This window comes from Perissodus microlepis, chromosome 7, assembly GCF_051167445.1.
Source record: "Perissodus microlepis isolate ML-2025 ecotype Zambia chromosome 7, ASM5116744v1, whole genome shotgun sequence".
Lineage (NCBI taxonomy): Eukaryota > Metazoa > Chordata > Actinopteri > Cichliformes > Cichlidae > Perissodus > Perissodus microlepis.
The window spans coordinates 56,175,385-56,197,930 of record NC_140467.1 but is presented as its reverse complement, the minus strand read 5'-3'; the positions used below and the strand labels follow the sequence as shown (position 1 = coordinate 56,197,930).

Genomic DNA, 22,546 nt, shown 5'->3' with positions numbered 1-22,546 from the left:
TTATAATTAAACAATAAAAACAATGAGTCTAATGTCTTGTATTCATTATGAAGGTGGAGTTTGAAATACACAACATTTTATTTTGATTTTCCAAACACATCAAGTTTTTGTACAGAGTATCTGGATCTGATCAGTATCACTAATACCAACCTGAATTTTACTTGGTATCATGGCAAAAATGTTATCTGTGGTAACGCACATTACTAACTTATACTAAAGCTTTTACTGCATGTCCCCATTCAGTGTTACTGCAGGCCAAGGTTATGCCATCCAAAGTAAGAATCTGATTACAATATTACCAGATATCTAAGATTTTCAGGACCAAATACAATAACCTCAGTTTTATCTCAATTTAGAAGCAGAAAATTAGAGGTCATCCAGGTCTTTGTGTCTTTAAGACATTCCTGCAGTTTAACTAATTGGTGTGTGTTATCTGGCTTCATGGGTAGATAAAGTTGGTACGATCTCATATCCTTGTGTCAGTGTTGTTCCCATATCATAATAATAAATGTTGTTCCAGGTTCAACATTGCAAGTGACCAATCACATTGTTGTGACGTCATACTTTTGCAACTTCGGGAAAAAAACACCTTAAAAAAAACAAAGCAAGCAATTTGAATTTTTTGCATTTCAGGTTACTGTTCTTTAATAAATGGTAAGCATTATACATATTGTCCTTGCAACATTGGAATTTCATAAATGAATGAATCACTTGGCTTACAAAAGTATGATGTGATTGGTCACTTGCAATGTTGAACCTGGAACAACATTTATTATGATGATGTGGGAACAACACCGACACGAGGATTATCAGATCATCCATAAAGGCACGATCTGATAAAGTTGGGTGTCATCTGCATAGCAGTGAACATGTATGCTATGTCTTCTGATGATACTGCCTAAGTGAAGCATGTATAATGTAAACAGAATTGGTCTTTGCACTGAACCCTGTGGAACTCCATAATCAACCTTAGTGTGTGAAGAGGACTCTCTATTTACATGAACAAATTGGAGTCTATTAGATATGATACAAACCACTGCAGCACAGTACCTGTAATGACAGCATGCTCCAATCACTCTAAAAGGATATGGTCAACAGTATCAAACGCTGCACTGAGGTCTAGCAGGACAAGCACAGAGATGAGTCCACTGTCAGAGGCCATAAGAAGATTGGGTGTAACCGTCACTAAAGTGGTTTCTGTGCTGTAATGAGCTCTGAAACCTGACGGAAACTCTTCAAATAAGCCATTCCTCTGCAGATGATCTTTAAGCTGTTTGGTGACTACTCTTTCAAGAATTCTTGAGATGGAGGAAGGTTGGAGATGAAGGCTGGCCTATAATTAGCTAAGACAGCTGGGTCAAGAGATGGCCTTTTAAGAAACCGTTTAACTACTGACAGCTTGAAGGTCTGTGGTGCATAGCTGATTATTAGAGATAGGTTTGATTTAAGACTGAAGCATTAATTAATGGTAACATTTCTTTGAACAGTCTTGTAGGAATGGGGTCTAAAAGACATGTTGATGGTTTGGAGGAATTAATAACTGAAGTTAACTCAGAAAGATCAATTGGAGAAAAAGACTAAATAAATATCAATGGTACTGAAAGTAGCTGTAGGTAATGGTCTAATAATGGTGATAATGGTGTGTATGTTCCAGGTACATATGTTTTTGGGGGACTACATCTATTAACTTTGTCCTCCTTAAATTGTGAAATTAGGTAAGGAGGAGCCAATGAAGAGAAGCCAGTGGGAGAAGCCAATATGCTCTCTTTCTAGTCCCTGTTAGTACTCTCGCTGCAGTATTTCATTTCATGGAGTTTTTAGGACATCCTGATAATAATGAATTACATTGGCCCAGCCTAGAAGTAACAAATGCTTGAACTAGTATTTCAGTGTCACTCTGAGACAGGATAGTTCCACTTTTAGAGATATTGCAAAAAAAAAAATAAAAGACAGCAGTCCTGCATATTTGCTTAATATGCACAATGAAACACATATTCTGGTAAAAAACAACTCCATCATTCCTCAGTGTTACTGGAGGTCAAGGTAATGCTATCCAGAGTAAAAAATCTGGTTAGACACAGACATTTCTAAGATTTTTAGGGCTTAATACAATGCCCTAAGTTTTATCTGAATTTAGCAGCAGGTAATTAGAGGCCATCCAGATCTTTATGTCTAGAGCTATGCTCCCTCCTCACAGTCACACAGCTATCATGCTTTCCTGGCTGCTTGGGACAATCTGCTGGGGTGAGAGCTAATGGTGGCTATGCTAACAAGAGTCGCACTGAATACAGGAGCCTGGCTATGAGTTTTTCGCAATAGTGCAGAGCTGGGCCTCCAATTCAGTAACCCTGGTCGCCACAGCAGTAAACGGACTAGATTATTACAAGAGTAGCTATACACTGAGCAGAAAGGTGCAGGAAGGACAGGTGAAGAAGCCACGCTGGTTGCGAGTTGGCTACAAGCCAAGCGAGAGACTCCCTACAGCCAAAGTGAATAAATACATTTAGTGTCAGTTTCAGAGGGTGCACCTTGGATAAAGCACGTGAAGATTACACTTCGTTATCTAGACGTCATCTAAAACGTTTTCAGTAAATAGGCTACACAAAAACACCACTGTGCATTGTACCAGGAATATGAAGTGATACTGTACTGCAGAGAACACACGCATGAACAAACGCACAGAGAGAGACGTGTCAGTGGACCCGGTCGGTTACACTGGCTGTATAAATAGGTGTTATAAATTATTCAAGTGAGCTGGGCCTTTGGCACGTGCAGTGCTGAGCTGTGGGAGGGAGGGCCTCAAGATCACTCCACTTGGACCATCTGTCAACATCCCCTCAATGACTCAGCAAAACTGCTACAATCAAGCCATGGCAGCTGGATGGGCTAAAGGCTTCTGATCTGAATTATCATAATTGTATTATATTACCAGAATTATAAAAGTATTAAGATGATGGATCAATCCATTTTAAAATCTGTGAAATGTAGACAGAAATTGCTCTATATACACAATTTCTTGTACAACAAAGTTGAAAAGGGACCCAGGCAAAATGGAACTGTGCTGTGGAGTGACCTATGAGAACTTTGAGATGCATTATGGGAATCATCGATGCTCTGTCTCCAGGCTAAAGAGAAGAGCGAGCATCAGGTTTGTTATCAGCACACAGTTTAAAGGCCAGCATCTGTTAATGGTGAATGATGTCCATTATGAAATGACACTTCATAGTATTTCCAAGTATCTACCTTGAAATCAGTCCAAACAATTATTACCATACCCAGGGGGGAAAAAAAGACAAAACAGGCCATGACAAAGCACCAGCTCTACGTGATCCTTTCATTTGAAGCATTTCTTTTCTTACCTATTGTTCTTTATAACAAATCCCACAGGAATACAGTAACCTTTTCAAACTGCAGTGACGATACGCAGCACTAGCTAATGACGCAAAGTCTGCATTATGTGCCCCAACACATTTGCAATTTAGTAATGCACCTGCGGCTTTTGGACAAGTGGTTGAGGATACCTTTATGTGGCATTAGGACAGCTTAACAGTTCCAAAGGTAAAATAAATCTGCTTCTGGCACATTTTTAAACAGCTGGGCAATATGAAATTGAATTCCTAACTATGGGTGATATCAGGTCATGTTGCTTATGTCATTGTGCTATTACAGACACCATAAATCAGGAGAGCATCTGGTTTGCAGAAAGAGGTCAGACTCTTTCCTGGACACTCTTCATGACGAATGGAAACAAACACTGCCCTTTACTGTTCTACTACAGATTGAAGAAATTCATTTACACTTGTCAAAGTTCAAGAATGCATAACTAGTTATTCAGCATCATATTCATGAATGGTAGACATTTGATAACTGTTCACACATGCAGCCCCATCCCCCTCAATTTGACTCATTTTCTGTGTTTGCACTGGAAAAACGGAATGATTCTTACTATACTGAGTGAAAAACAAAGGTGGAAAAACTATTTCCAGATCGTACTGTATTGACAAGTTCCAGCTGGTTTCACTTATGTTCCCTGCAGACATTTTCTTCTGTTACTTCTTTGTACAAATGAGAGTTTAGCGTTTGTTTATCTCAAACTCATTCTCAGAGTTCCAATCAAACTTGAGCAAAGACAATACTGCATTGTTCAACTGGTAAAAAATAATTCCAAGTACACTTACAGTTAAAACTGTAATTTGTGGAAACCTAGCATGGGTCAGACTATATTTCAGTAAAGATGTTCACCATCTTAGAGATTGCTTAAAAACACAAATCTGGTGTTAAATGTCTCTTAACAAGCTCCACTTCAACCAGACACTTTCAGCAGCCACGAACAAGCTTCTGACATAATTCTGGCTGGACCACTCTTCTTGGAAGAATTGGTAGCGTTTTATTTAATTTGCTTTTTTTCATGGCAGAGAACCAGCCTGTAAACAAAGACCACAAATTTTCAACAGAGTTGAAGTCAGAGCTTTGGGAAGCTCTAAAACTCAGCCTACTTTAGCGATTCCAAAACCACATTTGACGTGCGTTTGGGATTGTTGTCCTGCTGGAACACCAAGTTGTGCAATTTTCAACCGCCTTGTTGTTGTTTTGAGGTGAAGTTAAAGAATCTGGACATACTCTTTCTCAATTATTCTATCCACATAAAAAGACAGAATATAGACTTAAATCAACTTATGTGCTATAATGTCCAGCCTATTTGAAGCCAGAAAGGATGCTAAATGGTAAATGGCCTGTATTTGTATAGTGCTTTACTTAGTCCCTGTGGACCCCAAAACGCTTTGCACTACATTCAGTCATCCACCCATTCAGACACTGGTGATTGCAAGCTACATTGTAGCCACAACTGTCCTTGGGCGCACTGACCGAGGCGAGGCTGCTGGACACTGACGCCACCGGGCCCTCTGACCACCACCAGTAGGCAACAGGTGAAGTGTCTTGCCCAAGGACACAACGACCGAGACTGTCAGAGCCGGGGCTCCAACCGGCAACCTTCCGATTACAAGACGAACTGCCAACTCTTGAGCCACGATCGATCACCCATGCTAGGAAAAAAGCCGACTGGATAAGTTAACAGCCTTCATCAAATCACCACTCTTAAGACTTATGACGTAAGTCCTAAGATGTAAGATTAAATATATAGTCAGAATTCAAAAGTAGGCTTAGTCTACGTTAAAATGTGACATAGGTACCAATTTATTCTGGCCAGAACATGTTTACCAGAGCCCTGCCCTATAGGCAGGTCTAGGGAGGAAGCTTAAGGCAGAGCTGGACTATAAACTGTGCGGCTCAGTCAGGCAAAGCCTAAAAAGGTGACAAGGGCCCATTCAGAGTTAAGGGAGTTAATATAATTTGATATCTTATTCACAAGTGATGGGAAGGTTTACTTGGACAGGTGGATTGGTATGGCATCATGGGTCATGTAGGTATTGTGCCAGACTGTCGTTGTGAAGAGGGAAGTGAGACAAAAGCAAAGCTTTTGATTTTATCAGTCAATCTATGACCATGAACTCTGGGTAATAAGGTCATGAATATGAGTTTCTCAGCCTTAGAGACAGGGCGAGGAGCTCAGAAATCTAGAGGAATTCTGGCTTAGGAAACTGAAGAGGACCTGGAATGTGGCTGGGAAGATAGACATTTGGAAAACCTTGCTTAGCATAGACCCACCACAACCTGACATTAGATGAGAGAAAGACAGTCGATAGTGGATGCAAGGCAACAACAATCTTTTTATGTTTGCTTTATGGAATGTTTTCCCTTTCTGAAAAATTTGCTTTTATTGGATTTTTAAAACTCATTAGATATCAGTTAGGGCTGCCACGATTAGTCGACTAGTCACGACTATCAAAGCTCGATAGCTAGCCGGGGGCAAGGCTCACTAGAGCCCGTGAGAACACCGGACTCCCGGCAAATCGTTTTCAAACCCACCGCAGTCTTTCGCTACTCAGGTTAAACATATATGAGTCACTTAGATAACTTAAAAATGTTATCGTTTGGCATTTTTTTAGTATTTTATTTGTTCCTGAGTAAATCAGTTTGGCTGAGATTAAAGTTATAGTTTTTACACAGCTGAGTAAACGTCAAGCAGACAACTGATTATCAGAAGTGTGAGATGCCCGAGAATATACTCCGGTGTCCCGTTATATTTTAGATAGCAAGGAGTTTATTAAACTTCACCGAAACAATCTGCAAATTTCATTAAAATTTAATAAACTATCATCTTGTCTTTATTTTAGTTAGCACATACCTTAAACGCTTAAAGCTGTAAGCTAATGATAGTTATAGAAGAGCAGATGCATGCTGGTGCAATAAGCTGTACGTTTTACATCCAATGGATGCATGATCTGATTAGTCGATTAATCGCAAAAATAATCGGTGACTAGTCGACTGTCAAAATAATCGTTTGTGGCAGCTCTAAATCAGTATGAGTCTAATAAATCCTACATCAGCTGGGCTCTAAGAGAATTTATGGTCTTTATTTATATAAGCATTTCTTATCTTATATAAGCAGTAAAAGGAAAAACATAGTGTTCATGTGCTCAGTAATGAAAGCTGGAGAAGAAGCTGAAAGCAGTATCACATGCTACGTATTAGGATAGTATGTTGTTGAATTTACTTGCTGGCTCTGTGTTAGGAACAAATTTAATAAGTTTAAGTCACTGCCTTTTAAATTCAGCTCCCCATTCTACTTGCACAAAACAACACAGAATGGGTTAGTGAACATTTTCTACATGACTGAAACATCACAAAGGCCGTCTCTGCACAACAATGACAAAGCATCAAGAGCTTTGGATGTTTTTGAAAACTGTACCATGATGTGCCACAAATGGTAGTTACACAAAATAAAATTAATTAATTTTGCAGTTTAGGTTTTTACAAAACCTAACCTTGGACAAGGACAATGTGCACAGTAAGGTACAGTAAAGTTAAAAAACAAACAAACAAAAAAAAACCTCCTGTGAATCTTGAAGCACACAGGAAAGATCCTTATGTAGCCCTTTGATTGACAATCTGTATCTTAAGGGGGGAAAAAGGCTACTGCATGTTACATTTGTAAATTGACATGTCACATAATTTCCAGTTAACAATGTAGAACTTGTGGTTACTGGCATAACCCAAGTTCTCTGAAAACAATGTGAGGAATCTCCCACCTCTTGTCATGACCAATCATGGAAGGTCCACCACCACCACCTATGTCCAAGACAGACCAATCACTTTAAGTACACAGTGTCCCCCAACCCTTTTATAATACCCCGTAGCCCCACAACAGGGAAGTATTTCTTCCACATGTCCATGAAAGTAGGGGATTGTGCTGTGATAGCTTACTCATATGCCATCACAATAGCCTTTATTACCTGGCTGGTGCGACACAGCTTGCCAGTATTATTAATAATAATAATAATAATAATAATAATAATGGATTGGATTTATATAGCGCTTTTCAAGGCACCCAAAGCACTTTACAATGCCACTATTCATTCACTCTCGCATTCACACACTGGTGGAGGCAAGCTACGGTTGTAGCCACAGCTGCCCTGGGGCAGACTGACAGAAGCGAGGCTGCCATATCGCGCCATCGGCCCCTCTGGCCAACACCAGTAGGCGGTAGGGTAAAGTGTCTTGCCCAAGGACACAACGACCAGGACAGAGAGCCCGGGGATCGAACCGGCGACCTTCCGGTTACAGATACGCTTCCCAATCCCCCGAGCCACGGTATTAGAGGAAGCCCACAAAGAGCTAGTTGCTTCTCATAAACCCCTTAGTGCCGCCTAGATAAATGCGTAACGCAAATTCCCTAATGTTAGGCACAAAGGCAACATTAGGGGGCAGGGTCTTCTTACTATAGTTGGGGAAAAATTGCAGACAGGTAATGTAGAACGATAAAGCATGCAACTCACACATCCTTTTCGCTGATGACAAACCGAGGAACACGACAGTTTTGAGTGAAAGAGCCTTTAAGACAACTCACTCTAAGGCTTGAGTGAGTTGTGTTAAAGGGAACACTTGTAAGACTCTGGGTAAATCCCAGAAGGGATTGGGGGGGGGAAACAACAACCCAAAAAAATGTTCCCCCCTTATCTAGAAAAGAGAACTGATAAGGAATCATATTGCTAGCTGTACACTCTTTTTCAAATACACAACATTTGCCATCATGAAGTGAGCATGTGGCAAGAGTTCTTGCACTCCAAATGCTCTCAATCACTATCAGAGGGAGCCCAGATACCTTTAAATTCAGCCTTTTACGTGCCACTCCAGAGAGCTAAATGCTTTGAATGTACGGCGTTATTTTTGTGCCACTATTCTGAGCGCACGTAAAAAAATAAAATAAAATAAATTTGCAGGTGCAAGTGTTGCATTTTGAGAAGAAATTTATTTTGAGCGAAGAAAAGCTAAATTTGAGTGATCAAAATTCATTGCTGTGTGCAAAAAAAAAAAAAAAAAAAAAAGTATTTCAGTGTTTGCTATCATCCATACACACACACACACACACACACTAGCAGCCCCTCTCACTCAGTTTTTGCATTTGCGCTTGCTCGTAATGTGTTGCTTGCGCTCTCAACATTTCTGCCTGTGCGCGTTCAACTCTTTCTGTACACCGTTATATTTGTGCCACAAAACCAGCCAATCACAGACTTGGATGCTAAAAAATCTGATTGGCTGTTTTGGTCTCAATCAGCTCCAATCTGGCGCAAAGTGGGCGATAAACAAACAAGAGAGATGGGACTTGTGGCAGAAAAGCCGATCAGCTGATCATTGATCAGTTTCATGATTGAAGTGGCAACAGGAGAGGGAGGGAGAGAATGAGAGAAGAGGCAGCTGTGCAGCAAAACCACAGAATGACTCCAGCTTTGTGTCTATTTTTCATTCTAGCTGAAGTCCGGGACAAATCGCGTTCCTTTTCACCTCAATACGGATGTACTGTAATTGGTCCAGCCCAGAGTTGATCATGACCAAGTGGCTAACCCACCACCTTTCATTGTTTATACCAGCGGTCCCCAACCCCCGGGCCTCGGACCGGTACCGGTCCGTGAGTCGTTTGGTACCGGGCCGTGAGAGTTGAGGCTCAGGTGTGAAATGTATAGTTTTCAGGGTTTATCGGTTTTCAGCGTTATTTTGTTATAGTTTTATCGTTAACTCGGTTTTCCTGGGTCTTTTCACGTGTTATGAATAAATTTTCTTTTTTTCGGTACCGGTACTAGTTTTATTTTGTTGTATTTATCCGCGACACCTTAAAGGCCGGTCCGTGAAAATATTGTCTGGCATAAACCGGTCCGTGGCGCAAAAAAGGTTGGAGACCGCTGGTTTATACCATTACAAAAACAAACAAACAAAAGTGAAAAATCACCATCGGCCCGACAGGCAAATGCCCGGTATGCCCAATGGCCAGTCCAGCTATGCGGTCAGCTGGTAGGTAACAGGCATCTCCGAAAACGTTAGAGCACTTATGCAAATATGCGATGTCTTGATAAATCGAGCAGATATTTGAAGTTTACACAGCACCATTCTCGCCTGAAAACATTTTTAAAAGTTTATTTTGTGATCCAGAAAGAGCAATATTTCAAACTCCGCCACTCTGTGTTCCTCCGCCACTGCTTTGTTTGAGTTTTGGACCAAATGGATTCTGGGATATTGCATTTCGTCATTTCGAGCTGATTTGAGACCAAAACAGCCAATCAGATTTTTTTCATCCAAGTCTGTGATTGGTTGGTTTTGTGGCACAAATATAACGGTGTACAGAAAGAGTTGAGCGTGCACAGGCAGAAATGTTGAGAGCGCAAGCAACACATTGCGAGCGAGCGCAAATGCAAAAACTGAGCGAGAGGAGCTGCTATTGTGTGTGTGTGTGTGTGTGTGTGTGTGTGTGTGTGTGTAATAGCAAACACTGAAATACATTTTTTGCACGCAGCAATGAATTTTGTTCACTCAAATTTAGCTTTTTTTCGCTCAAAATAAATTTCTTCTCAAAATGCAACACTTGCACCTGCAATTTTTTTTTTACGTGCGCTCAGAATAGTGGCACAAAAAATAACGCCATATGAATGTGGATGAAAAATCTACCCATGCTACTGAAATATCAGGTCCCTGTGCAAGGGCTCGCTATGGAGCAGATAGGCTAGCCCCGCCATCCATGGCTATGCCAGTAAGGAGATATTAAAATCATAGACCGTCACTGCTCCGTCACTGCTGAAAAGAACAGAGGTCATTGTGATTTTTTTGCATGACATGAACAGATCTGCGGACGCCTGGCCAAACCTCTCCCACAGGTGGTGGACTATTTCTGGATGGAGGTCAACACCCTGTAGTTTCCCCTCAGGAGAGCAGAGCCGAATTGATGTTCAAAACACCGGGAATGTGTGTCCCACTTAATGACATGATATGTGCTATCAGGTTGTGACTTTGCAAAGTCACAGAGCAAGTGGCTCCATGACCATTGATATGTGTTGCCATTGTATTGTCTGTCCAGACCAAGACAGGACAAGTTTTCAAAAGCAGCAGAAAAAAAATATACCTCAAAGCCAGAAAAACTGCAGTCAGCTCCAGGTAATTTATATTTACACATAACGGACCCTAAGGGGCCTGGAGCCTCCCCCATGAAAACAGCCCCCACCCCGTCAACAAACCATCTGTTGTCAGAGTTTTGCCTCGTAATATCTGTACCAAAGGGAACACCAATAATGAACACTGTAGAGTCTCTCCAGTGACTTAGAGCCAGTAAACATTCAGGGAAATTCTCACTATATGGCTGAGTTCACGTCTCAGGGAGGACACCCAACCCTGAAAATCCCACATCCTCAACAGTCCCTGAGCACCTCACTACAGAAAGGCCCGAAAAGAAAGTTTGAGGCCTAGATATTCTATACTCTGAGTGGGAGATTCAATTCAATTCAATTTTATTTATATAGCGCCAAATCACAACAAAAGTCGCCTCAAGGCGCTTCATAGATACAGAGAAAAACCCAACAATCATATGACCCCCTATGAGCAAGCACTTTGGCGACAGTGGGAAGGAAAAACTCCCTTTTAACAGGAAGAAACCTCCGGCAGAACCAGGCTCAGGGAGGGGCGGCCATCTGCTGCGACCGGTTGGGGTGAGAGAAGGAAGACAGGACACGTCTCTCTCTCCTTGAATTGTCCCCACAAAGCATTGAGGGGAGGTGAATAAATTGAAGTGGGGGGCACTGAAGGAACCTGTGCTTCTCCTTGACTGTGTATATGGGTAGAACAAAGATGGCCATTACACAGCTTAGATTAGAACCTGAGAAAGTGTCTGACTCTCTCCATTTCTTGAGAGAAGAAGGGAACAGTTAATAAGTACTTGGAGAGGTTAGAGGAGTGATCTATGTGAGTGCTGCCTACTAAGACCCTGGCTGCCACTACAATTCCTAAGTTGAACATTTTCCTTGTGGATGGTTGGATTGACGGCTTCAAGCAGCAGCAGGTGTGGCAGCAACAGAAGACTTTTTCCCCCATTGCCTACCAATCTACAGACCCTGCTACTCAGGCAGCTGGGAAGTAGGACCGCTGAAGCCTATATTACACTCCCTTACTGGCATAGCCACAAAGCCCGGGTAGGCAATGGTTGGTGTGGCATGGGTTTATGGGGAAGACAGAGGTCAAAAGCCTTAACCTGCATCTTCCGCCGGTTGTTTTCGCGCTGCATAGCAGTTTTTACCTTCTCAAACGATCCCCTAGGCCATTATGGCTGGTACAGAGAATCAATAATAACCTGCTTATCCTGGCCAGGCAGGCTGGAGAGACTGAGTCACAGAGATCGCTCCCCTGCAATGGCCATGCCCATAACGTGGCCACTGTATTGCACCCCTAGAGACCCGGAAAATGAGATCAGCAGCAATACACATCTCCTCCCAAATCGTGGGACTAGCTAGTTTTATAACATGTGGGTATGCAGCAATGTATCAACTTCTCCAAGAAGAATATATTTCCTCAACAAAAATGTATCATTACAGCATAATAGATATTCCTGAAATCAGGAAAAACCCACATTCGTGGACTACCTTGACAGCTGTGTCAGTAAAATGTCCTGGTCTAGAACCACTGAAGAGCTCTTATGATCTTTGCAAGGAAAAAAAGCAAGAAGGGCCCAGGAGCTATTATAAAGGGGTCACTGGATCCCTGTGTCCTTGGCGTGTTTGTCTGTGTTGGATAGACGTGGTGGTAGTGGAGCTTCCATGATTAGTCATAATGAGATACAAAGTGAGGTTTGAAAGAGAACTGAGGCTACAGTTCAACAACCCAACACAAATCCCTATTCTAATGAGGACAGACATAGGAGCCTTCAGCTTTTACCTATAAATACAAAACCAACAACACAAAACAAAGACGAAAACCAACCTAAAGAGACTTTAAAGTGATAGTTTAGAATTATTGTGGTAATGTGTTAGCATGCTGTCTGTAGAGATGCATGTAGAGACCTGAATTTCTGTTGCAGTATTATGCATCCGTTTCTATTCCGACCACAGTTTGCAATTCATCACCCCAAAACTTGATGCAATTTTTAAAAAAGTAACATCGATATCTGTACAAACTGTGTGCTGGAGGAAGAAAAGATTGACGCAATCTACAGTTTGGATATGGACATTATTTTTAGCTTTATTGCAGGATGACAGCGCAGTGTTTGCCATTGTGCTGTCATCCTGCAATAAAAAGTGGAGACTGCTCCAGGAAAAAGAAAAAAATTATTACACTGTTAACACAACTTCTGGTGTTCGCAAGCACCTGCATGTACAGTATACTGACACTAAGCTAGCAAAGAACTCCGAGTGATGTTAAAGATGAATGAATGCAGACCCCAGCCAAATACAGTGATAAAGAAAGTCGTCATTTGCGGTGAAGCCAGCCGCTGCTGAACTTCAACAGGTAACAAACTGATGTCAGGCTGCAATCGCCGTTTAAAGTCTCATTGTGCTGGTTTTCATCTTTGATTTGCGCTGGTGGCTTTGTGTTCATACCTAAATACTAACAGAAAGATCACATTGCTTGTTAGTCATTTAAGACTTAAGGATATCTCCATACCTCTGTTCACAGGTACGCTCTGTTCCACATACTATACATATTACACAGTGGTAAGCATCTTCTGAGTCTGGTTGATGCTGATGAATGCTCAGGCTGACAGTCCTCCCTGCACAATGATTATTGGCCGAGAGGGCCGATCATATGTCCACTCCCTCAGACATCTCACCATTGTTTGGAGAAACCTCCCACAACTCAGTTCATTATTCTTTTACGGTCCTGAAACGCTCCCAGTGTTGGATTTTCCGCTGTCTGCTGAGGGCCGCTGACGGAATCAAAATGGCCTGGCCTCACAGTGCAGAGACTTTTGTTTTCCCAATTGTGTCAAATTACTATTTAACTCTGGTGTGAGTGTGAAAGAGGTGACGAGTGAGGTAGAGTCCCACAAACAGAGAAGCTTTGATAAGAGCTGCTTAGCAGTTTTGAGTGTAAGTATCGGTATGTTATCCACTAGAAGAGTTATCCACTGGTTGATAGTTAGCTAGTGACCTCGTGAGCGGCTACTGACAAGTCACTTGGTCTGTGCAGGGTTGAGCAATAACAAAGATATGTATTATAAAATAAGATCTCCAGCATACCCAGAGAGAACCCATGGAAACACAGGGAGAACATGTAAACTCCACACAGAAAAGCCCCAGCCAGATGATGGAGTTGAACTCAGGACCTTCTTGCTCTTGCAAACTTCCGATTAGTAGATAACTGCTTGAGCTATAGACACTTGTTCTGTCACTGCTAACCAGTTAGCTGTCCTGGGTAACCAGATCCTTAGTGTTAACATAAAACACTTTTTATATATGCCACATTTTCAAAAGCTGTTCTTTTTGAAACAAAATTATCATTTCACATCACATTTCTTAAACATTCAGACTTGCACATTTTTTCTATATGTGCAGCGCTTTATCAGACATGCACTCACATTCTGAACAATTTTGCTTATTTTTGCACTACTGATGTCTAACTGTCCACCACATGGGCTTTGTGTACATCTGTGCATGGAACTAGGCTACCACGAGTAGTTGAATCTTGCAATAGAATGCTAATTAGTCCAACTGTGGGCACATCCTGCCATACGGCTTGCATGTGCACACACAAGGGACAATTTGTAAACACTTGATATAAAAGGGATGTTTGCCAATTTTCCATGATGCTAACCATGATCAAGGGAATATGATTTTTCTCCTTGTGAAACAAGCTCTAAGTAAGCAAAGGGAGAGGCTGCAAGCACATGAAGTTGACCTCTAAACATCTTTGACCTTTACATCAAATTGTTTCCTTCTGAACAACATGCACATGTCCCCTCTCTAGAAATATGACACGTTAACTCACAAAGCTCTCTTTGTCCAACTGTCCCCAATCCAAGGTGAATGAAAAGCTATGACCCTTGCTGTTTTCTGAGCAGATTATTGAAGAAAACAGGAAGCAGCATTAATTTCCTGTCAGACACAAGACTAACTGGAGATGTAATGTGAGATCAAACAGCAGGGTTGTTCTGATGACAATGATGTCAAAGTACACGGCACCAGCTTGTTTGTCAAGGCATTTTTTTGAAAAATCTAATTTCCCCAATGGATAGATCAGACTAATAATGAATTATTAAGGGATTCATAAAAAATTCAAGTTGCCTTGCTATGGCACATCTCCACATATAACTGATACTTGCAACACAGACGTATCTGGGTGTGCAAATTTGTAATGTGTATGGATTATCAACGAACAGAGGGCTGAATATCAAAGACACCCTGAAAATTGAAGTGAAAAAAAAAATGACGTGGGGGCTAGTCCTTTTTGCTGGAATTTCATTGCAACAACTCAAAAAAAAAAAAAAAAAAAAAAAAAAGGATACTCAATAGTTTCTATGGCGCCCACACACTTGTATGGCATTCCCGACAATGACAGAGCCTTCTAATGAATAATTAAGTGTCTTGAGGTGACTGTTGTTGTGAAATGAATTGAATTAATGAGACGATGAGTAGTCCAGATCAGACCAGGTCACTTAAGTTTTAAGCCTAATATTAAAAGTAGAGAGGATGTCTGTCTCCCGAATCCAAGCTGGGAGCTGGTTCCACAGAAGAGGGGCCTGAAAGCTAAAGTTTCTGCCTACTATAGTGCTTTTAAATATCGTAGGAACCACAAGAAAGCCATCAGTCTGACAGTGAAGTCCTCTACTGTGGCGATACAGTACTATAAGGTCACAAAGATAAGATGGGGCCTGATTATACAAGACTTGGTATGTGAGGAGAATTTTATATTGAGTCTGGATTTAACAGGGAGCCATTTTTCAAACCTTTTCCCAACATTAAAATTCACTTCTCATGCTGCTAGTGAGTCCCCAAATCAAGATGGGGTTTGGGCTTTGTGAAGTGCTAAATTTAGGAGTGCTGGGAGTGGCCAGTCAAGCTGTTGTAATACGCCGAGCAGAAACTGCAGACAACAGGATATGTGGTTATGAAGGTCAATTCTGTTCTGATCCTTGAAGGGAAAAAATTCCACTCCTCTGAAAAGAGGAAAAAGAAAAAAAGAGGAGTGGAATTTTGTTGCACTCCAACAGAGCTGGGGTGATTGAGGTGTCTTAGAAAGTAAACTGGAACCCACATTTTTTGTTAATGTCAAAAAACAATTCATGTCCTGATTGACTAGCTAAACATGGAAATAATGTCTAAACGGACACGAAGAAAACTCTTATTAGTGCGTCTCAGTGTAACGCTACAGTTTCTGTGACAGCACTGTAAAACACATTGGTTGAAACACGAGTATCAACTGACAGGGTGAAGTTACATAATAAATTATTTGCAACCTATAAGGACAATATAAGCAGTATAGAGACTGACAAAAGTTTGAGAGTAATGATAAGAAGTATAGAAGTATATATATAATAGAGATGGCACGATACCACTTTTTTATGTCCGATACCGATATCATAAATTTGGATATCTGCCGATACCGATATGAATCCGATATAGTGTGTTTTTTAATCAATAAAACGTTTTTTTAATATCTTGCTGCATTTTGTATAAGTTTATACTCAAGTTTAAATAAATAACAACACTAAAGCTATTCTGTTATACCTGTATGCAAAAAATACACTGCACCCAAAATATTTCATAGTTCAGCAACACTGATCAATCTAATAAACTTAAACCTACTCCATCCTCCCTATTCTGGTATTTTAAAGAGTACTTAGCAGAAATATTAAGCAACCTAACTAATAGGGTTGCAAACTCCCAGCAAAAAAAAAAAAAAAAAAAAAAAAAAAAAAAAATAGGGAACCACCCCCCACCCTCCACCTCATGATGCTTAATCGATGTAATCAAATTTAATTTGATGCAGTGTGGAAAAAATGCACAGAAATAAATTATTTTTCAAGAATAATTAAATAGATTCAACATCTTTCTTCAACAGAATTGCAGAATTCACAGATGGTACTTTCCCAAAGGAAAAAGTACTATAGCTTACTAGGGTATATTAGACTTAACAGTTACTATATACAGTAATGGACTTCTATATATTTTACATCAGATTAAAACTTTGGGTGTAAGAGTCAGATAATTATCTATTAAAAGCTAGACATTTTAAATGAGAATAAGAAAGAAAAGTATGTCTTTGTGCCCCCTTTTCCCTGTTCATGCCCTATCGGCCCCCCTGGCTAAACTTTGCTAGATCCGCCCCTGCACAGTTACCAGCCGTCAGCTACGTAGAAAAAGATCCTGGTGTAGAAAGTAATCTTAAATAAATTCTAACAACAGTTTATCAAGCTTAATAGTGCTGCTGTTGTTCAGCCGCTGGTTTCCTCTTTCTGGTGAGAAGTGGGCCAAAAACAAAGAAGAGAGACGGACTCACGACAGAAAAGCCGATCAGCTGATCATTAAGCATTTTCACAATTGAAGTAGCAGCAGGAGAGAGAGAGAGAGGGGGGGGGGGGGGCAGTCGCTCCATATATCGGTTGTTAAGCTTAACGTGGGAATGCTTTACAAACATTCAGAGATGAACTTACACACTTGCTTTACTTCTCTCTGGGAAAACTTCCTCGGAGATGAAATGCCGGATTGCTAGCAAGGCTACAAATACACACAGCCGCTCTATCACGTGATGCATACTGCTGCAACGTGCTACGGTTATGAGCCGAGTTACGCCGTGTAGCAAGTTTTGTGAGGTGCTTTTTTGATATTTAATGGATCGGATTATATTTTTTATTTCTCGCCGATATCCGATCCAGTAATTTGGGTCAGTATCGGACCGATACCGATACGTAATATCGGATCGGTCCATCTCTAATATATAATAGGATAGAAGTATCCCATGGTTTTGCAGCGCTTGCTTGTTTTTCAAGGACTGTTTTATCATATCTAAACTAAAGCATCAATAGTTACATATTCTCACAGATACATTACCGCCAAAAAAAAAAATTCAACGGAATACGCACAGCTACTGCTAATACCGCTATTGTTTTACTCTCAGGTTAATTACTGTACTTGCGTCTCACAAGGGGGTGGGGTCATTGTGCTATTTCTGACATCAGGGTCTATGTGACGCACACGGGAATAAGGAAGAAGCCAGGTCCTCTGCAGACAAAAAGCTCTTTCTCTCTCACACAGTTGCCAAAAGGCTCTGTGAGAAAGAGACACAGAGAGGGTGTGCGCGTGTGCGAGCCAGCGAGCGAGATTGTTACTACAGCTGTAAGACCATCATCTATGGCTGATTCTGAGACAAAAGGACTCCACTGCTTGTCAAATGACACACTAAAAGCCCAGGGGGTCCTTCGCTTCCTGTTTCTGCATACAGCCTGTACAATCTGCAGGGCAGTGAGGTACTAGAAACACAGGAGGGATTTGCTTCAAAAGGGGGAAAAAAAGCTTGTAAGACTTAAACAAGGGTTCCATTGTGCAAATCGACCCTGCAACGTCCCCTGAAAGCAGCAGGCACTTTTACGATATGTACCTCTCTACTAGTCAACAACTTACAATCCCACATTTCATATCCATATAGACTGACAAAACAGCAGCACTTAACTGTAACCCCTTAAGCATTTTATCCACCTTAAGAACATGCAAACTCCTCGCAGAAAGCACCCAGCCTATTAGCAAATGGTAACTTGGAACCTTTTTTGTTCTGAATAAACCGTCTTAACCGATGCACTACAATGCCGTCACACTTACCCAATTAACAAGGCCACCGGGCAAACAAGCCTTTAACAGCTATAACAATACTAATCACAAAATACTAAATAATGATTATTTAATTAAATTGAACTGAAAGTTAAAGGCTCTGCCTGCAATTCTACTTCTAAATATCCTGTAAGCAAGCAGTCTGACAGCAGTTTTCGGTGTGTGATATTGTACTAAGAGGTCTTTAAGACCTCACACATACCTACACACACAGTATACTATCATAATATAATTTAATTATAATACAACATCATTATAACATGTACATAATATGCCGAAATTGCAGGATATATTTGAACTTTTGACCTCTACTCTTACTTGGTCTTACTTTGACCTTCTCCGTAGCAACAAATCTGATGATGCAAAATAAGGCTACAATTTTTTTTTAAAGATTATTATAATGAGCTTTAAAAAATAAATTATTTTCAGATATGTTGTGGAAGGTACTGCGACTCAGAATTTGACCCAGTGACACCTTTGCACATCCTCCATTTGTGCATGACATTGTTGAATTATTACTTTTGTTTAGTTGTGTAAACATCTATAAAAAAAAAAAAAAAAATGATATGTGGTCAAGTGATGAAACTAACATATGAATAAACATGTGGATCACATGTTCAATCACTTATTCATATCTGACGTCATCACAAGACGTCAGATCTAACTGATTAACTTTTTAGTGTCACAACATCCCACATCCTGACTTGGCCTATCTCTGAAAAAATTCGGGAAAATCTTTTGAGATTTGATGTGGAACAATCCAGCTGTGCTTTCCAATATAATGGTTTGCATCAAGTGTTCTTTATCTCTCTTTTTTTAACTGTTGTTTTTGGATTCAGCACATTAAAATCCAGGAGCAATAAGAGGACATGAAAGAAACTGTGCACATTTTGCAAGTATTGCAGCAAAAATGCCATTAAGACTCAAGTTAAGACTGAACTCATCCTTAACTACTGTCCCAGCTATTCTAAAAGTATAGAGAGCAATATTTTACGTACAATATTCCAGTCTAATGTCAAACTTTAGCAGCACTGAGTGCGACATCAATATTTAAGCATAGTGTGTTTATGCTCTGCTGCTCTGGACTGAATAAAATCTTTCCTGTCACAGTTTCCCTTCCGGCTCTTCAATATGGACCCATAGCACAGCGCTATTGAAGGTGCTGTTTTGGAGCTCAACATTACAGGACGGCAACACTTACTTACCTGCCTGCCTGTTCCTGATGGCCCATGTCACTAGAGGCTCAAGACTCTCAGTGGAGTTTACTGCCACAGTCAATTACATAAAGACAATGTGTTCAGCTTTCACATAGACACTTTACCAACTTTATAAGAGGACTCATTGATTGCCATGAAAAACAACCAGAAGCAACAATCAATTGGTGGAATTTCCATTCCACATTTCGATCTGGGCGTGCCACACAAACACTGGAAAACACTCAGTGACAGACATGATAAAGTAGTAGCACCAAGGTGACCATGACCTTCAAACTAAAAGAAACCCCATGATATTTAATGTTCAAAGGCTATTTCCAATCTACTGAGCCAAAGAGTGCAGCTTGTATGAATATCAGCCAACCACAGCAGCTAATTAAATTCCATTGTCCATCAGCTGATCACGCATATCTGCTAGCAGCTGTAATTCTGTGGTGTTGAAACATACTTGCCTACTAAATATTTGCCATAAAGTCTCAATATAGCCTGACTGGGGAAGACAATAGAAGCCCTCTTCTAGTTGAAAAAAACAAAACCAGCTTTTCAACACTAACTACTTGATGTTTAGATATATATATGAGAGAGAGAGAAAGAGAGATCATTAGGTGCTTTGCAGATTAAGATTCAGAGAACAGACTTTACTTTTCATCAAGTTTCATAAGGTATACAATCGACTGGAGAGGGCAGTCATTGACAAAGGCGTCCTGCTTTAGTTTTGAATGATATACAGGAAAATCAAGTCTCGTGTCAAGAGACTTGATTTGGTGCCAGTAATTCAGCACCAAGTAACAATACTTGACTTGCAAATGTGATGACACTGGTTTGCGCTGAAAGACAGCATAAAGTTAATGCAATTTTCTTTAGACCACGCCAGTTTATAACAAAAGTTGTCTCGAAACACTCTGTAGTAAATAAAGAACTTCTACACGCAATAAAAGTGTAAGAATTCTTCTGTTTTCCTTTATCGCAACATCCAACAATCTAACCTGACCCAGTACGCAAGGTGACTTCTCACCAGAGCAAAACACAGCATACAAATGTTCTGTTAAGCTAGGACGCAATACAAGATGAGCAATATGGATGAAACTGAAGTGGATATTTTTTTGGAAAAATATATTTAAAACACTGAGAACCTGGGCTTTGTCATGCAAGCAACACTCCGTGTTGGAGTTCATTGTGGTTAGTGAAAATCAGTTTGTCAGGGTACTGCTGCCAACAGTCACTTTGAAGTTTATCAGAATATAACCTTGACAATAACAGGCTACTCCAGGCCAGTAAGAGGAAAAGGGGGGAAACACCACCACGGTTCAGAAATAAAGTTTTTACTTAAAAATGAATTAATACTAGCAACACGAAAGTGCTTTCAGTGTGACTGTCATTTACAAGGGAAACATCTGCCACGTTCTTTAAATATAATGTTTGTTCTTAATAACGTAAACAGTGACACAAACCAGCAAACACAGCGGTAATCTGGGGTCAGTCATTTTTACCTGAACATCTTACAGAGCATCTGTCCGAAGAAGAAAAACAAAAACAAAATAAAAACAAAAAACACACCACAACAACAAAAACAACTTTATCTGACAGGACTGCTGTGACCTAGATGGAGTACACGGGAAAAGCAGAGGTTCCCATCTACCAATAACTCACGTAGAGTGGCATGTGATGGTTTAAAGACAATAAACGGAGATTGTAAAAACATATGGTAAATACATAAGGTGAACACTCTGACAGTTGGGGTTGATTCCAATTATAATAAGAAAAGTTGTAGTCTGATTTCTATATCATTCAACCAGTAGTTTCGGGTCATGTGAGTGGTCTTACCTTGTCCAGCTCATCGTGCAGCTCCGACAGGGTGGGTCTGGTGAGTTTCTCCCCCAGCGGTGCTGCTGTCTGCCGGTAGAAATCGATGTTGGGCACGGCATCGATGGTATTGTGACCAAAAGTTCTCAAGTAATAGGTATTGGTGTGCGTGTCATAGTGATAGTGATGTTGCCCCCCAGTCGACGAATGCAAGCTAGTCTCGCTCATCACCGTGTCTCCGTTCTGCATTCCCTCAGTCGGCGCTGCCTCCGGAGAGGCCACGCTGCCTACCCCAGTCGGATCCGCAAAGTTCACCACCCGAAACCGGCCTTTAGCTTCCTCTCCGCTGACAGCTGGATCGCTACTCGGAGCATCTGGGGCAGCGGCAGAGGCGTCGGAGCTCGGAGTCTTATCATCGGCGGCGCCCGCAGCCTCAGCCACGAGGTCCACTTGGAACCGGCTCTGACTGGGCGTCGGACCGGGTGGCTTCTGCCCCGCATCCGGGGCTAGAAAATCATTGTCCGTCGCAGAGTTCTCCGCCGGAGCGGAAGACGCAGAGGATGGTGCTGACATGGTACAGCAAACAGAGATGAACGTGGAAAGCGTGTGGATCAAACGCTTTACTCGGCCACACAATATAATGGATGCGAGCAAAAACCCGGTTGCCACCCGTTACAAAGCGTCTTCCTATTTACAGGAAAAATCAACTCGCTGCTCTGACTGGTTAGAAAAGGCGCAGGATAGCGGCGAGGAAAGGAGGAGTAGTGAGGGTAGCTTGTTAGCACGGTCGGAACAAGACTACAGATTGTAAACTTTCCGTCGCTCTCCTACTTCTTCTTCCACGGTGATAAATCCCAAAACTCACAATTTATCGTCCCTCGCTCGGGGACACAGCACTAGATCCCAGCCACTTATGGTCCTTCTGCTGCCCTGAAAACGATGCTGATATCGACCTTGCCGTAGCTCCTCCTAGACTCACAGAGATTTCCTTGCTCCTATTATACACACTTCAGACGGCATCGCCAGAGGGCGGACAACGACTAACAAGAACCTCGCGAGGTGTCAGTGATCGCGTTCCTTTTTAAGAGGGAAGGTAATGTCGCGAGAACATATAACAACAGCCAAAGAGTAGGCGTGACGTTGTTTGACCCCTGTGAGATCGGAGAAGAGGGGAGGGGATTTGGGGATGGGCGGGGAAGGACATAACTGCACCACTATATGTGCTGCTGTTTGTCTGTTTGTCCGTTTGTCTTTGTCAAAGCTCCATCTACGACTTCACAAGTATAGGTTTTGTCTGTTGTACATTGCCTATCTCACTGTAGTATGTGGATGGGA

The 22,546-nt window shown here is 41.3% G+C and overlaps 1 protein-coding gene across 2 annotated transcripts in view; it reads right to left on the bottom strand.

The window, feature by feature from the left end:
• Positions 1 to 22,274, bottom strand: part of slc12a2 (solute carrier family 12 member 2) — a 63,132-nt gene extending 40,858 nt beyond the window's left edge. Inside the window, exon 1 of one of the 2 annotated variants that reach the window (XM_084936144.1) lies at positions 21,233 to 22,274. In XM_084936144.1, coding sequence (XP_084792270.1) covers positions 21,233 to 21,784 — 552 coding nt within the window. In that variant the 5' untranslated portion in view covers positions 21,785 to 22,274. The remainder of the gene's footprint in view (positions 1 to 21,232) is intronic. The other variant, XM_084936146.1, reaches the window with a different exon arrangement.
• Between the last annotated feature and the right edge of the window lie 272 nt (positions 22,275 to 22,546).